The 17,194-nt window shown below is 39.0% G+C and overlaps 5 protein-coding genes across 5 annotated transcripts; 1 reads left to right on the top strand and 4 right to left on the bottom strand.

The window, feature by feature from the left end:
• Window positions 1–1,959: 1,959 nt before the first annotated feature.
• On the bottom strand, window positions 1,960–2,274 carry VTP21DRAFT_3613 (uncharacterized protein; the record flags this gene model as incomplete). The annotated part of the gene is made up of 1 exon (XM_069393935.1): window positions 1,960–2,274. The coding sequence occupies one exon, from the start codon at window positions 2,272–2,274 to the stop codon at window positions 1,960–1,962; it is 315 nt and encodes a 104-aa protein (XP_069249051.1).
• A 3,302-nt stretch (window positions 2,275–5,576) lies between these two features.
• On the top strand, window positions 5,577–5,960 carry VTP21DRAFT_3612 (uncharacterized protein; the record flags this gene model as incomplete). Its single annotated transcript, XM_069393934.1, has 1 exon — window positions 5,577–5,960. One exon carries the CDS (start codon window positions 5,577–5,579, stop codon window positions 5,958–5,960), a length of 384 nt encoding a protein of 127 aa, XP_069249050.1.
• Window positions 5,961–11,131: 5,171 nt separating this feature from the next.
• VTP21DRAFT_3611 (uncharacterized protein) lies at window positions 11,132–12,182 on the bottom strand (the record flags this gene model as incomplete). The annotated part of the gene is made up of 6 exons (XM_069393933.1): window positions 11,132–11,286; window positions 11,370–11,503; window positions 11,570–11,683; window positions 11,745–11,792; window positions 11,854–12,037; window positions 12,104–12,182. The coding sequence occupies 6 exons, from the start codon at window positions 12,180–12,182 to the stop codon at window positions 11,132–11,134; spliced, it is 714 nt and encodes a 237-aa protein (XP_069249049.1).
• Window positions 12,183–12,474: 292 nt separating this feature from the next.
• Window positions 12,475–14,128, bottom strand: VTP21DRAFT_3610 (uncharacterized protein; the record flags this gene model as incomplete). The annotated part of the gene is made up of 4 exons (XM_069393932.1): window positions 12,475–12,577; window positions 12,650–13,578; window positions 13,669–14,019; window positions 14,120–14,128. 4 exons carry the CDS (start codon window positions 14,126–14,128, stop codon window positions 12,475–12,477), a joined length of 1,392 nt encoding a protein of 463 aa, XP_069249048.1.
• Window positions 14,129–14,832: 704 nt separating this feature from the next.
• Window positions 14,833–17,155, bottom strand: VTP21DRAFT_3609 (uncharacterized protein; the record flags this gene model as incomplete). Its single annotated transcript, XM_069393930.1, has 10 exons — window positions 14,833–15,051; window positions 15,112–15,206; window positions 15,275–15,434; window positions 15,500–15,750; window positions 15,828–16,084; window positions 16,181–16,318; window positions 16,438–16,489; window positions 16,600–16,716; window positions 16,804–16,942; window positions 17,060–17,155. The coding sequence occupies 10 exons, from the start codon at window positions 17,153–17,155 to the stop codon at window positions 14,833–14,835; spliced, it is 1,524 nt and encodes a 507-aa protein (XP_069249047.1).
• Window positions 17,156–17,194: the final 39 nt, after the last annotated feature.

The raw sequence follows: 17,194 nt of genomic DNA, 5'->3' as shown, positions 1-17,194 counted from the left end.
AATTTTTGTAAATGATTTTATTTTCAAACTATTTAACCAGATGACATACATTCCAAAATTTTGATGTAATTTTACTTTTTACATTCGTTCAAAATGAAACAAGTCTTCACAACTTTACAAGATTTAGGAACTGGGGCAAGACCAAGTTCCTTTTCCGCTTTTTCGAGACGATATCCATATTGCCCTCCATCTGCGCACTTGAATGCAATTGCTGCGCACTTCGGGCAATTGCGAAACACTGCATGGGAAACGGTTGAATCAACAGACTGGCATTTATCACTGCCATGGGTGTAGGCAACTCTGCCGTTTCTGATGATATCAACAGTACAGGCACTGGAAATGGTGAGAGTCGAGGCAATAAGAGCGACAAAAACAAGAGAGCTTCATATTGAGTAATAATCAACTAAGATTCTATATACAAAGATAATCTCTAACTAGAGATTGACTAGGAAATAGCAAAGACACTGAGTAAAAACTTTGGTAGCAAGTCAAAAATTTCATAACATTTATAGTGATTTTAGCTATGTGCCTATGGGAATAAACTGGACTGCTGACTATGGCTGTCTATTCCGCAAGGTGATGTGGTTGATCACAAACGTGATTTCTTTCTGTTTTTGTTATATTTACGTTTAAACTTAGGGGTCAGCACATATATTTTAAGGAGCGACCTCTTCATCGTGAGGCAAGAACCACACACTTCTACTAAGCTATCACAAAAACTAAGCTAAGAACCAAAAAGTAATCCAATCAGACTTGAATCAAGCATTTTTTTTCGGCTATATCGGCCGGTGGTTTATGAGTGCATTAAATAGATAGCCTAATTTGCAGCGCAGCGACTGAAATTCACGCTAATAATTGTTACGCTAGGCATAATCATACTGTGAATTGTAACCACGACAACCATACATCTTCTTATTCTGACAATCGCTGACACCGATACCTTTACTTTATTTATTCCATATTAGTATGTACCACATGTTTTAAGTAGGAGCTAGTATACTATTGGGAAAATTTTAATTAATTAGTTTAATACGTAGGTTTCTCTTGATATTTCCCAAAAGTATTCTTAAATATCAGGCCATTTATACGAATAGTGGCGCAGCTGATATTTCTTTAAACGGAATTGAATGATGCAATAGCAGTAGGTTGATTAAACCTCAATGAATGGTAGGGGCGCGATCTATTTTTGCCAAGGTGGAAAGATTAAGGTGTAGTGGTATTAAGAGTGGGGAAGTCATGCCTGTAAAATATTTAACATAATTATGAGTTCCCATTTGAACAATGAATCTATCATTATTCGCTATATTAGTATCATAGTTTATCTTTTTCCATCAAATTTTTTACATATCTTCTTAGTATAACCCCACCAATCTCTGCCTAGGTAATTAAGATAAGAGAAAAAGTCTTAGTTTATGTCAAAATGTATGTAAAAATAGTTAAGAATAATACTAATATTAACTTAAATTAGATAATACCGAGCACTTTCTTTTTCTGTAGCATTCTGTATATGGAAATTATATATGCACGAAAGCAGCGGAATTTTGATTCGAATTATTTATTCTTTAAAAAATTCACGACCTTATATGCCAGATCATTTGGACCTACTGGGTAATATTGACGAAGAAGCCTACTCTGAATATAGTACATAATGCTGTTCAACAAGAGTTTCTGTCAAAGAAAAACGAATACATTTCATTATATATATAGATGCGCTATTCCGAAGCAATCTCATGCAAATAAAACTTTACTTTGCATATACTCTATTTTCAGTCGATTTTATTTTATTCCCTTAAAACACTATAAACACTATTTATAGTTTGATCTTTTTCACTTTCTATTAAAATGTTCAATATGCAACTTAGTTTTTTCGAATGCAATTCCAGTTAGAGGATTTGAATTATATTTATTTATATTTTCAAAATATATCTTAATCAAATAAAACACTCCATATCTTTACAATTACTTTCTGCAGTCGTTCAACTTGAAACAAGTCTTCACAACCTTGCAAGATTTGGGAACTGGGGCAATAGTAAGTTCTTTTTCCGCTTTTTCGAGGCCATAACCCCATACCTCTCCATTTGCGCAATGGAATCCAATCGCTGCGCACTTTGGGCAATTGCGAAACACTGCATGGGAAACGGTTGAATCAACAGACTGGCATTTATCACTGCCATGGGTGTAGGCAACTCTGCCGTTTCTGATGATATCAACAGTACAGGCACTGGAAATGGTGAGAGTCGAGGCAATAAGAGCGACAAAAACAGAGAGCTTCATATTGAGTATAAATTAATAAAAGGTTCTATATATAAAAGTAATCTTCTATTTAGAGATTGGCTTGGAAATAGCAAAGACACTGAGTAAAATCTTTAGTAGTAAATTGAAAATCTCGTAGCTTATATAGTGCTTTTAGCTTGATGCCAATGAGAATATAATGGACTGCGGACTTCGACGGTCTATTCCGCAAGGTGATGTGGTTAGTTACAAACGCGTTTTCTTTCTTCTTTGTTGAATTTGTATTTGATCTCCGGGATCAGCATACGTATATTTAAGGAGCGACCTCTTCATTGTGAAGCAAGGACTGTGATCTTTTACTAAGCAGCCACAAACACTGAGCTTAGTAACGAAATGTAATCCAATTAGACTTAAATCAAAGATTTTTTTTCGGCTATGTTCAGCCTGTGGTTTATGGTTGCATTAAATAGATAGTACAGATAGCTTAATTAATAATGTGGCGACCGAAATCCACACTAATAATAACTTTGTTAAGCAGAGTCATACCATGTATTGTAATCGAAATAATAACTCATTCGTTGGCAGTCTTATTCTGACAATCGATGTAACCGACATCTTTATTGCTTTAATATTTGGTACATACCACATACTTTTAGAAACTAGTATATTAATGGGAAGCTTTTAATTCGTTAAATGTTCGGCAAATGCTCACTTGGTATTTCCAAACAATTCTCTAGAATGTCACACCATCTAAATGTTTAGTGGCGCAGCTAAATTCATTAGTAAACAGATTGAGGAATGCAATTGCAGTCCCTGGAGTAATCACGTTTAAATTAGTGGAAGGAATACGATATAAATATTGCTAGATGGAAAAGTCATGAGTGGGTAAGCCACGCTTTAATTTGTATATTATATAACTAAGCTATGCTCTCTCAACTAAATTTTATGTCTAACATTTTTCGCCAAATCTCTTTCCTCTATTATATCTGGCCTATGTATCTTCTCAGAACTTTTTATCTAATCTTTATCAATATAATTAAAAAAAAGCTCAAAATATGCCAAAAAGATTGTGTAAAACGTAATTTTATCCGATGTCAAACTGAGAGAATTAAAAATAAGGAGGAGTAAACTACAACAGGAAATGGTTAAAGAACGTATTGATTTGGAAGTATAACTAATTGCCTCACGTAGATGGAGTGTAAAAATTTGCATCAAATCCGCTTCTTGAGTTTAGAGCTAGTGTCGCCAATATTTAAGTCGGATAGAGGAAGTAGAATGCTCCGCATGATGTTGCAGATTGGAATATTTACCTTTTTATTCAATAGCAAATGAAGGCATGCTACATGAATTTTTCTAGGATAATGACTCATTGATTTTAATGACAAGAAGGAATTTCTGGTAGGGCTGGATCTGGCGAGGCCTTGCTGGGAAAGGAGTATATCTATCTTTATCTTCGTCTTTGAATTTCATTTTGCTAAATCTACATGGGATGTTTTTTGGGGAGAGGTGGTCTATAGTAACTTGGAGATTCGTAATAAGACAGAGGAGGATTCAATGGTGCATACTGGTAATGTGATTGGAAAATTTGACAACGGTTCGAGGATCGAAGATCCCGACTGATCGCTCGAGAAATGCTGTCTCATTTGCTGGGTGATTGGAAGTGAACACAGAAGAAGTAGAAATTATCATTAAGGTTATTGGATTCTTTCTACAGGAACGGTCACAGGTGACCTTAGAAGATGATGGAAATGTGAGATTCACAAAAATATAGGATCAAGAGGTGCTTTAAAAGTTCAAGCCTTGCATTACTGATATTGATGTTAAAACGTGAGGAGAGCGATTATTTTCTGCAATGATATGAATTTTTATCATAAAAGAGCCAAATAATCCCAAAATGTATCAAAACACTTTTATTTCTCGTTTCATACCATATTAAAAAAACGCCGGAATATCACTGGTGGGCAGATTAAGCGACGTATAAATGTAGGAACGTAGCCTAGAATATGTATGCCGTAAAATTCACTCAACTTTGATTCCAAAATACAACTTCTTTTTCAATGTTTCCCACTCACTAATACTTTTATATCTATCTGCTAGTTTACGTTACGTTGACGTAATCAATAGAAATATGGACGAATTGCGGAACCTGAAATGTGCTATGAAGGCCACATACTTAGAGGCTAATATTTTAAATTTATCTTTTTGGGACAACAACTAAAACAATATGCATTGGTGTATTGGTATCACCGATATCATGTTAATGTACAGAAATACAGCTTTTGATGTTCGGGGGTCCGTAAATGAAAATTTAGATTGGTAGCACTCTGTATTGATTTACCACTGCACATTTCATCTGTTTTGTTTGGAATATGCATAGGTGCCAATCGTATTGCATATTACAGATTTTGAATGGAGAACCTTGGTTCTTCTAATCATGATTATGTTGCATCTAAATTTTTGAACGCCTTGATTAGAGCTTCAACGTAGAACTCGACGTTTGCCATGACTCTTGGCTCTTACAATATTTTGCATACGATTAGGGCTTATTTGGTTAAGGGCGATATAGTCTGTAGTTTACTCACAGATATTAACTCCATAGGTTCCATTCCATTGTCTGGCTTCATTTTACTGTTTACTCAACTGTGCCACAAAAATTGCTTAGAAAGTCTGTCCAAACCCATTGCAATCAATAAATTTCATGAACTATTTTCAAAACGCCAGAGATTTTGCTAGCAAATCTTTGGAAGTCAAGTCGGAATTGCATTGTTGGCGAATCAGACGCGAGGCGTAATTTGTTGAGGGTATTTTATTGTGTCACACTAAATCTCTCAATCATTCTCGTATGGAGCGGACATGGTTGCGCCTTTAATAGGTCGAAGATAGTTCAATATACAGGAAAGTATTGTACTCTCAATATGTCGAATGGTGGCTAGTGGCGAATGAATTTAAATTAAGGCGGAGAAATATTTTTAGCGTTCAAGAAGTAAATGCTGAGATTTCGGAAGACAAAGGAGCTGAAGCCTATGCTCGAGGATTACTCACCTGGGGCTCGTGTCGCGGAGTTGCGAAAGGATCGAGATTGATCACCCTTTTTTGGTTTAACTAAACGGCAAAATAGAAATGAAATACGGCTAATGGTATGCTAAGAATCCTGGGATCCTTGAAAAGGCTATATAAAGGGCTTGATCTCGTTTGTGGACGCCATAAATTAATAGAACTCCTAATCATTCCCCTCAACTATCTACACAAACCACCTAGGTATGTAGAAAATAAGATGGAAAGCTCCATCCCCTGTCTTATCTAATTGTACATCTCAATAGTTGGCTCAAATTCACTATAGAACAATGAAATTCGCATTTTGTATCTTCCTTTGTGCCTTGGCACTTTTGTCTAATGTTGCAGACGCATGGTTTATGGGTGTTTATACAGGAACTGATTACACTGGAAAGTACCAGGAGTGGAAATCAACCTCTGCCAAGAACGACTGCTATGCATTGGCTAAGAGCATTACGGATAAAGGCGTGAGGTCGTTCCAGTTTTGCACTTTGACCCCCTTTAGCCGCTGTGTTATTACCTTGCATTCGGACCCTCTCTGCAGGAACAATGATTTGGGACATTCTGACGGAAGCTGGTCAAAACCCGAGACAAGCAAAAAGGGCAGGACCTTGAAGAGCTTTAAAATTCAAGGCTGTATTACTGAACTTGATGTTAACACCTGTAAGAAGTAATTAGTACCTATAATGATATAATTTATAATATTAATAAAAGAGCTACATAATACCAAAATGCATTCCAAATTGTATCTGTTTATTCTTATAATGAGCCTTGATTTTGCAAGCATCTCTAACGTGTGAATCTGAACTTATTTGCTGGAAAACGTAGTGTAGTATACAAGAGTGATGCTTATTTCGCCCTACTTTCAAGGGTTTAACACTGAAATAGCGGTTATCTTTCAATAATTTTTGCCGTTTCATTGTCCAATATACACTCTCTTATATACATTATAATAGATTATTCAGCCTGATGTGATTTGTATTGAGAGCCTCAGTATTAGAGCTTTACCATATTTAAAAAAACTCTGTTTAAACTGATTTTCATAAATTGACTTCTACTTGACTACATTTATAATTTATAGTATGCTAATAGAAAGCTGAAACTTTAAAAGTGATATCTTTGAATAGTAGAGGCATATATCGATATAACGGTTGTAAATTTTTTCGAATGAACTGGGCACAAATGTCAATTGTCGGTTACTTTGTTGATTTTTTGGGGGTACGTGGGAATATTCGATAATATCATGGATTTGGAATGGAAAAACTTAGCTCCTTCGTTTCAGTATCTAATCTCTTTACAAACCAGTTCTCTTTTTTGATCCGAACATTAGCGTAGAAGACAAATTTCGACCCAACTCAACTCAGCACGTCAGTCCCCCATTAGTTCTCAACACAGGAAATAAAATTGCTTCAAATTTATTCCGAGCTAGTACTGACAAAATGCAAAGATATGACATAGCTTCCCATGCCAATATAGGAGGATCTATATGCAGCTGCGTTATTATTAAGCCTCTTTGTTTTTTTATTACAAATATTAGCTCCGCAGAAGCCACGTCATTGCTAAACTTCGTTTGATCTTTTACTTTACTGGATCGCAATACAGCAACTGAGAAAGTCAGTCAAAATCCGGTACAATAAATTAAACGAACACTCTAACTAAATATATAGATAATCAACAGTGCCGAGTATGTCTTTGGTAGTTGAGTTAGAATTTTATGTTTGACCAATCAGGCGGGAGGCGCAATCTTTTCTCTTTTACACATTGTCACGATCAATCTCCCGTTACCCTTTGTATGGAGCGAGTATAGAAATGCTTGTAATGCATGGAACCTGATTTAATATATCGGGGTGTATTCGTACACGCCATAAGCAAAGGTGGCTAGTGGCGAGAGGAATTGTATTTGAGCGGAGTTATTTAGTCGAGATTTTGTCCATGTCTAACAGTAAGAATAGAGGAGCTGAGATTCGGGAGCCGGAGAAGCTGAAGCCTACGAAAAATCACCGGGGGCTTGCGTTATAGAGTCGTTAATGATCGAGATTGAGTACCCTTTTTTGGCTTAACTAATGGCAAAATGGAGATGAAATTCGGCTAATAATACGCTAAGATTCTAGGCACTTGTATCCTCTGAAAGACTATATAAAGGCCTCATTTTCCTTAAAGGAAGCCACTCGTTAATACGCCTAATTCTCCTCCTCTTATTATTCACCTTATTCTGGTATGTATACAAACTGAAAATAGTGTGCCTTTCTCTATTACAACTAATACTCCACTCGTATTATTGTTCTAGGGCTAAAATGTTCAAGTACAATATTTTTAAGTTCATATTCCTCCTGTCAGTAGCCATTGCACTCTGCGGAATGGCAGGGGCTGAGCGTTTAAGATGCTTCTGTAGCAATAGCAAAAAGTTGCCTGGAAAGTGGCCAACCTATATTTGTGGTGAAAATATTTGCGGGTGGTACGAGAGGAATGATAAATACTGGGATTGCATTAATGATAATATTGACAAGTTCATGAAGTGCTGTAACAGACGTGGGGTGGATGCTCATTGTTATCCTTAAATTTAATTGTAATAGATCAATCTATTGTAAAGTGTAATTAGTAATAGTTATATTAGGAAGATTCTATCCTAGAAATGTTATTTTATTTTAATGCGTTCTGATTACCTATGAGCAGTTCTCCGTCGAAGCATAATATCTTAAGTTTTGAAAGATGAAGATATAGTAATATAAAACTTGAGAAGTAAACAAGCGCGCTAAAAACGGCCAGTATTTCCTTTCCGACCCTCGAATCCGAAGTACTTTGCTATGCATGATTAAAATAAATACTAAGCTCAATGACCTCATCATTTACCGCTTTCAGTAATATAATGCAAAATATTGGATGATATTAAAATATAGCTGAGCAGAGTAACGATACGATTTATTACAATGAAATCATCTTCAGTCGTCTTCAATACATTATATACACTCGACTCAAAATTCATATACATGAAATTGCATTCGACAGCCGCGTCAGCAATTATTTCACACGATAGCAGAGCCTATAGAGTGGCTGGACCTGTTAGCACATCGGTCTCTACTCCATTAGGTTCAGGTAAGAATTCTCATCCTTTCACTACGAGATCCTAACTGGCCAGTCCTTACATAATTCTCTCATCTATCCTATCAAACGATATCGAGTTTCGCTTAGTATTCAATTTTATTTTATTTTTATTTTATTCAACGGAATTGGAATAAAGAATAGGATCACTATTATCAGACAATCATATTTTTGTTCTCAATTAAAAATTGGCTTCAACCTAGTGCGATCAATTCGTTTTTTAGAGATAGTCCAGTATACTTTATATGCTCAATCGATACTTTGTATTATGTAAGAAGGCATCTCGACCTGCATGATCTCTCATTTATGCAATACATATCTCGGAAGGCCGGCAGGTTTTCTGGTTTGCATTCTACGATCACATTTCCCATGGAATATACAGCACTGTACCCAGCTGCATACCGGATTCGCTATTTCAAATTCCCCTAAGTCTTCTCTTCGGCCTACGGACCGCACTAAAAATATCTGTAACTATGGAGGGCTAGAAGACGTATAAGGATGAAAGGAATAGCAGGCATCCAACTCATTTCACACAACTCTACACTTTGTTTAATTGGGGTCTTTTCAACTTTCTCACGCTTTCATGACTCACTTTATCTTGTGATCATTTTCGGGACAAGCAATTTATCCAAAAGTTTACTTATTAATCATACCTATTATTTGCTGTTGCTTATTAAATTTTTTCTTAAATGTTTTGTCTGAGGACAGAGGCTTAATATCTTACCCACCATCTTTTTATTGTTTTGTCTTGCTGCATTCTCAATTAACTGCTTTCACTGTCGAGCACAAATTAGAAGACCATAGCAGTCTGAGGATATCCTCAGTTCTTAGGTTAAGAGGCTCAATCAGGCCGAACTGTTTTATACACGTGTATAATGAAAATTAAGTGAATTATGAATTTTGTTTAAAAATTAGGTAGCAATAGCAAGATTCACAACAGATATGAATCCAATAGAAAAAAATTACTGATATCGTGGTTGAAATATCTTGCTTGTAGTTTTCCTTATGCCACTATAGGAAATTTTAACTAGAATAAGGAAAAATTGGGTTTGAAAGCTTTTTTCCCCCTTTTTTTTCATTTCTAATATCTTTTTCCCTTGTGGGGAAAATTTCAGCGATGGGAGGTATCTTCCTTCATGCCTCAAGTAAATATACTTCAAGAGGTGCCCTATGCTATGAAAATAATAGAGATTATTATTATAGTGTGGTTGATGAAAATTGGATAGGGTATTAGTTTATACATTTGTTTTAGATTAATTAAATTCATATTTAGACTTGAGATGTTAGTTTAATTCATATTTCTTAGAAAAAACGCTTTTTGTACATGATGTTGCTATTAAGTAAATTCACAAATAACTAATTGAAGGAGGAATTCACCGAAATTTTACCCGCGAAGGGTTGATGCTGTATATGCAAGTGAATCATACGTTATTAGTGAGTAATCTTCTGGCCTTTTGAGCAAACTTAAGTTACCAAACACTAGGCCAGCTAATAAACCTTATTTTTTCCAATTTACAGATACCAGGCTTGGTAACACTCATAAGAAAACATATAGATTATTACAGATGAATTACCCTATATTGTCAGAGAATACATCTTGACACTATTGCTAACTAAAATCATCTTGGAAAATGTACATTTCTCTTATACATTCTCTACTCGTTAGGGATTTTACTCGTTTAACCGGATAGAGTTTGCTATTCACTAGAAATTAGGTTTCAACATAAAAAAGCAAACTTTTTTGACTGAAGTTTACTATCGCTTAGTTCAAGAGGCCGAGACATTTGCCAACAGTGATCAATGGGTTATCCCTTGTTGGTATCATGCTCTTTCTCACGTCCGTATGATTCATTCTACCTTGTTGGAGCCAAGATTTTATCCGATTTATTTCCTAACAGCTCATAAATTCATGTCGTGCAGAAGTCTCTGGCCTATATATACCTGGTTACTCTCTCAGCTGTTAACTAAATAACACTACATTCTATCAACTACCAAGATGAAGATTACTACCACCGCCACTACTTTTACTCTTCTTTGCTTCGCCATGCTTTCACAGGGTGCCCCCACTGTGGAAAGAGCGTTGGAAGACGCGTCCGTCCAGACTGGAGCAGATACTGAGAGCGCTTCTCCTGCATATACCTGCTATTATCCTCCGATTTGCATGCTTGACTGTAGACAATCCGGTCTTCCTTACAAAAAGTGTCTAAAGTTGTGCTGTGTTCGTAAAAGCTGAAGGGGCTTCCATGAATTTCATTCTCGAAAGACAAGTCTCTAGAACCAGAAATGTATGGAAATATAATAAACTTAAGTTTAGCATATCAATTGGGTACTATCAAGAAAAATCAGGCGTAGTAGCTGTATAATGGAGGGCACTTAAACCTAAGACGTAAATGTCATATAATAAAACTGATCCAAGGTAGTCTAAGTCCGGAGAGGGCTCGGGTATAGAATATGGACTAGATTAGTTTGAATGAGCCAAGAAGGTATACTGCGATAAGGTGTGAAAAAAAACGTATCCACTCGAGGCATACGCCTTCTTCTAAACCAAAATTTGCGCAAGAAAAATTGGCTGTATCTCCAATTTAATCACTTTCTCGTAAATTAGATGCAGTCAAATGAGCCGCCCTCATATTGAAATAAATCAAAGGGAAAGCATTTTCTTCCTCGGGATTCAACCGACATGAACATATATGTAGAAAAGAAGAAATACGCATTCTATTTAAACTCAAAACAAGTATAGCATGGGTTATTTTTTCCATTTGCCAGGTTTGTGCAGTAGCGCGTCGAAGATCCGCGGCTCGCTGAAGGTACCTCGGCGGTCAAGCACATAAGCAAGTTTCTCGTTTTTCGCATTAATAAATATATGGGAAGAAGAAGACAACGTTTCGGTCCCGCGTTCACCTACGATAATTTAAACTCTCAGTCAAAGATTCCAGCAGTGAGAGCTGAAGAAGCGGAAAAATGGCATTTGAATTAAGTGTTACCTCTACCAGTAAATAGCTTCTGTTTACACATCAGATCGTCGATGTGGTAATCCCGAGAGAAGCGGGGATACCATGAGGCAGTCTGCACACGGATGTTTTTCCCCCCTTTGAGTAGCGTCAATTTGCTCACATATCTACAGTATATTTGTTCAGAGATCAGTCAGTTGGCACTTTAGAATAATGGGAAAGTTTAAACCTACCGCCAAGGATAAGCACACATTACCCCAGATACAAGCAATCCAATTGTAAAGAGACCAAGTGATATGGCCAAGCGTTTCGATTTAGGAGCAAGACTCGCTTCATTGCCTTCATCACTAGAGATTTTATTGTGGTTAATTAGAAGAGTCAAAAAACGAACCGGCGAGTGCATATTACCTCTTCTTCTCTCCATATGTTAAATACATCAAATTGGAGATATTTCCCCTGATGACCATAGAGTTAGTAGAATCATTACATCACCAGCCAATACCATATCAAACCCTACCAAAACACTAGTTGCACTCCAGCGCTCAAATACAGAATCGTAATTATCCTGTGAGACGACTGCGGCGCCTCATAGAACAACACATCGCGTTGAGCAAGTGTTGTCTTGAGGTTTTTGACGATTGAAGAAAGTGGAGGAGGGGCTTGTGGGGTGGACTGGGATGCAAAGGCGCGATTGAAAAAGCCTATAGGCAACCATGCAACTTAGTACCAAAAGAAAGTCAGTAAGCAACAGGATCGCTTCGGCTAACCTGTTCTAGGTTGAACTGCTGCTCTTCGCAAATTGCAACCGGAAAGCCAGAGACAACGCTGCCGCACAAAATATAGCATTTAAAGTGGAACTTCTATACTCGAAGGCAATTTTCAAGTCACATTGCAAAAATATAAAGTCTGATGTATTTCTGAAACAAGTTGAAGGGCAAAATAGGAGGAAATCGAAGATTGAGCAAAGTCCGTCGGAAAATTAAGGCTTTCAAATGAATTGGGGGGGAAGGGGGAGCGAAAGGGGCATAATACGAATGGATTCAGGTTGATGGAAATAAATAACATGGTGGATCTAACCGCAACAATGAAAAAACAAAATAATAAATATGGAACAGTGTTCCTTGAATCGACCCAAATTTCAACGCTTTCCCATTCGCGCCAGCTTTCTTTGGCGCAAACGCTCCTTTTCCTGCCGCTCAAGCTCCTCTTCACGCTCATCTTCCAATTTAGCAATCTTCGCACTAATTTATTAAAAATAAAGCGTCAGTTATTCAAGCTTGAGCTATGCCAAATAAAACGGCAGCATGTCTAACCTTCTCCTTTCTTCCATGTAAACGTCGGCTGCGGACGCCTCCATGTCATCGTCCGAGTCGCCGTAATCATCGTATTGCGGTTGCCTTCTTCTGAAAATCTGTGATATGACACTTGACACTTGGCTTCTACCACGATAGTCTCCGTGATAGTCCTCCTCTTCTTCGTCATCTATGAAGTCATCTAAATCATCGTCCTCCTCTTCCTCTTCCTCGTAGGAACGAGGACGTCGCATCGAAGAGCGAGCACTTTCAAGATTCGATTTGGTTGGATTGGGTGAGGCAGAGTATCTACTCCTATATGAGGCTGAGGTGGGTGGAGTTTTGCTTTTGGGGGCAGATGGGGGACGAGCCATGCCATTACGGTCACGAGGAGCAGAAGATGTGTCGGGGGAAATGTTTTTACCTCTTCGCCGCCACAAGTCCATCTGTATCTCTTCTACAGATCTCAAATCCCGCTTTTTAGTCTGTAGGGGAACCGGTCGGTTGTTATTTCTAATCTCCTTGGTTAGGCGTTCGCGCGCAGAAAGATGCTCGTTGCCGTTAGGTTTGGCGGCATTCGATTTATTAGTAATAGTGCTGGAAATGTTCGAGCGACTCTGGCCACGGCCAGTGGCTGTATCCGTCGAATTAAGGGATTTCGTGCCAGGGGAGGAGTAGCGGCGAGCATTCTTGATGGCAGAAAGGGCGCTTGACCCACTAGCCAGAGCACGTTCGATAGCTGACTCTTTAGGTCTTGAAGAACTGTAGTTACTTTTAGTGATCTCTGCCGTAGATCTACCCGAATTAGTGGCAGATTTATCATTTCGTGCGGGTGCTGAAGAGGCCGGCAGTTTTTTGCTAACAAGGACAGGCGCAAGGCTAAACGCTGATGCATCTACACTGGAAGCTTGACGCATCAGCTCATCAAAGGATGGCTCCTCGCGTCGTTTCTACATTCACCAGGGCAAAATCAGATCAGAGCCGGTAAATCGCAATAGCATAGGCATGAATTATTAATTTATCATTACAATCGAAAGTACCTTTTTTGCAGGTGGATCTCCTACTGGGTCCTGGCTGATCCTTGAAAGACCAGTCTTAGCTTGTTTACTTCCTGAAGGACCTTTTAAGAATCGCTCAATCTCCCTCTCTTTTCTTCTCTCTTCTCTCAATTCTCTCCGTCGTTTCTCTTCCTCCTGTGCTTTTCGCTTCAGCTCCTCTTCTTTCCTGGTTAGGTTGATGAAAATTTGGCGCGATTCGCGTTCGATTCGCTGGCGTTCCTCCTCCTCTCGCCGTTTACGCTCCTCTTCTTCTTTATGTTCACGCTGTCGAGTCTTGAGGAGTCGCTCTGTAGCATCAGTATAGGTTGAAGCAAGTTTCAGGAGCTTTTCCCACTGGAGGGTTGGAATGGGGTGGGAATGAAAACAGCACAAAAGAGGATAGCGTCAGCAAAAACAAAGGAATACTACATTAAGTTAAAGAAGCTAATTTCACCTCGCCCATCGAGACAGTCGGTGATATGATGGATAATGCACGAATGAACGGTCGCTAAGTAGATTTAAATCAACTGATAAAGTGATATAGTGAGCCTAAGTGAAATAAAAAGCTTCTATAGAAAGCTGAGCACCGAATCAGCCACTGGGTTAGAAATGACAAAACTTGTTCATTTTGTAGATGTAAGAATAAGGACCCCGCGTTTTCTGAAAAATTCGAGTGGTTTAGTTCTTATTACTCTAGCTTCCTCCTTCAGACACGTAGAGGAGACGGCTCGAAGCTGATCACTGCTCTAAACATACAATACAAACCCTTTGAGTGTACTCTTAGCATTAACTCTGCTCTTTGATCAGCATCCTATTGAACAACAACATAATAAAAATTATGGTATAAGAAGCCATGCCTATTAAAGTCAATGAGGTTGGGTGTGCAAACTTATTCGGATGCTCTATTATTCTCTGGGTTGAAAGCATACGTAATATATAAGTATAAAAAATACAAGTGGGGTTGGAAGAAATAGAATATTACAAGTACACCTCTAGTAGGGGCTTCAAGATTGGAGCGCGAACAAAAAAAAAAAAACGAAAAGAAGTTAAATATATATATATATATGTATATATGTATGCTCAAATGAAAAGTCATCGGTATAAAAGAGGCCCCATTTTTCCACCGATATCCATGCCATGAGTAAAGAATAGCTTCTTTATGGGATATCACTTGCCCCATGCCTTCACGATCGAACAGCCATTGTCCTCCAACCCGGGGCTGACATAGCGTCGTTTTCGAGGAGGGCTCTGATAGTTGCCGGGTAGTGTCAAAGCAGGATTGGGGGTGAGCAACAGAGCGGGGGGTGCTGAATTGGGGGTGCGTACGACCTCGATTCGGCGGAATGTTTCCATTAAAGCGCGGAAGGCCTTTTGGATTGGTTTGATCTATAAAGAGCAAGGTTAGCCGAAAAGAAAGGCGTTGCGCTGGAAACTCCTCCCATTCACCTTTTCGCTGTCCCTAGCAAACACACGTATCATTGTCTCCTCGAAATAGGCTGGCACCAGATAGCTGACCTTATCTTTTGGAATATGGAAAGATTCTACCAGAAAGAGAATCGTGGTCAAGAATGCGCGCAGCCAACTTAGCGATATAATGAAATGCATGTACCTTCTTCGCTAAATTTTGAGTAAAATCGTATATAATCCACTGGGTTGCGGCCTCCCTTCATTCCGTAGTTGTTTTTCAGCCACTCTACAATCACGTCATCCTCCTTCAAATGGTCATTGTCCTTTTGGTGGGCTATGATTTCCCGGGGAGTGATCTTGTCCTAAGTAATAAAAGCAACGTCAAACGTCATGGAGTATTTACTCCTTCCGGACATCGAGCAGTTACCTTGGAGAGATAGGGTAACAAGTCGGCAGGGACCAAGCATTCGTCTACTAGCTTGTAGAGGTCACGACGCCGCAATCGCTTAATGATGTGTCTAGCCGGGGCTAGCTCCTCTTCCTTTGAACGCTCGATTTCCCGCAAGATATCGTCCGTCAACATCTCGTAGTCTTCGGGCCGGTCGATCGCGGAGGAGATGTTGAGGTACGGATCCGCAGCCAGAAGACAATCTACGATCATGTATTCAACGGCCTTGCCTAATTGTTTTAGCGCGCCGAATATAAGTTCATCATTAACCGACAACGAACAAAGAGGGACAATCTCAATGACATACCAACTCGGTGCGTATATATCCGCTTAAACAGACTAAAGCGTGTGTGGAACATCTCGTAGATATTGTACACCTCCTTGTAGTGGAAGCATACTTGGTTGTCGACGACGCGTGAGAAGGTCATGAGACGGGAGCAGTCGTAGGAGGTTTTGATGCCGAGATTATAGCTGTCGCGCTCAATGTAATCAAATTTGTCGACGTCCACCGAGTTACGCCGGTTGGCGACAATATCAAAGAGGAAGGCGTGCTCATTCCGGTAGCTGTTTTCGTGAAAACCAAAAAATAGAGTTCAGTGAGAAATGAACTATATACATTTATGACGAATGGTTAATTAAAAGTGGTACAAGGGTGCTTGCCTTTGCCCTCTTGGCTTTCCCGAAATAAGATCTTTGACAAGATTGAGATCGTCCTTTTCAATATCGATGTGATTATCGTCAACAAGATACTCCAACATCATTTCTGAGGCCTGTTCGTGCGACCATGTCAGCCCCGGGCTATGTTTAACAAATAAGTAGCCCGCAACAAAACAATCAATTAAACAAATCAATAAATCTTAATCAGCAAACAGTCTAAGCAACGGAGACTGGGGGGCCAGCCATAGAGAATTACATACCGAGCTTTGGGGATGAACTCGTTATCAAATACGTGCGAGAAGGGGCCGTGCCCTATTAGTGAGAGATTACAAATAATAGCAGTATGCATGAATAAGCGGATTCAAAAACCTATAACCGTAAAATAGTGGGAAAAAACGTTGAGCTAATGAGCATACACGTACCCAAATCGTGGCATAACCCCGCCAGCTTCACGCATCTGACCTCTCGATCAGTAATGTCAAGCTCCGGCTGACTCAATTGAAAGCGCTCTATCATATTTCCCGCAAGATAACATACACCTGGTGTATAAGCAAGCGCCCCATGCAGGGGAAAGCAAAAACATTGTTCAGAGCCGAGTGGAATTTCTCACTGTTGCAAAAGCTTACCGATGGAATGCTCGAAGCGATTGTGAGAAGCACCGGGGAACACAAAGTAGGCGCTCCCGAGTTGTTTGAGATCACGGAGACGCTGGAATTGCACCGTGTCTATCATTTCTATGCAGTAGTCGTCTAACTTTATGTGGCCCTTTATACATCGAAAGAAGGTTTATATGCACATTAGAGCACGGGTCGTACAGAAGGATGAATTGGAGGGGAGGGAGAAGGGGTTGAATTTCCAGGAGGGGAGCAAGTGGAGGCTTACATGAATGGGATCATTAATGATCTTGTAGGAGCCGTCGCCCAGTATGAAGCTGGGTTTTTTCCCATTGCCGAGGGAAGGAATGAAATGAGTGGTCATTTGTATAGGGTGCTAATCTATATGAACAAGAATGGGACA

Source organism: Calcarisporiella thermophila (assembly GCF_041956535.1).
Source record: "Calcarisporiella thermophila strain CBS 279.70 unplaced genomic scaffold VTP21scaffold_18, whole genome shotgun sequence".
Lineage (NCBI taxonomy): Eukaryota > Fungi > Calcarisporiellomycota > Calcarisporiellomycetes > Calcarisporiellales > Calcarisporiellaceae > Calcarisporiella > Calcarisporiella thermophila.
Note: the sequence above shows the minus strand (reverse complement) of the source record. Positions and strands in the feature narration are given on the sequence as shown.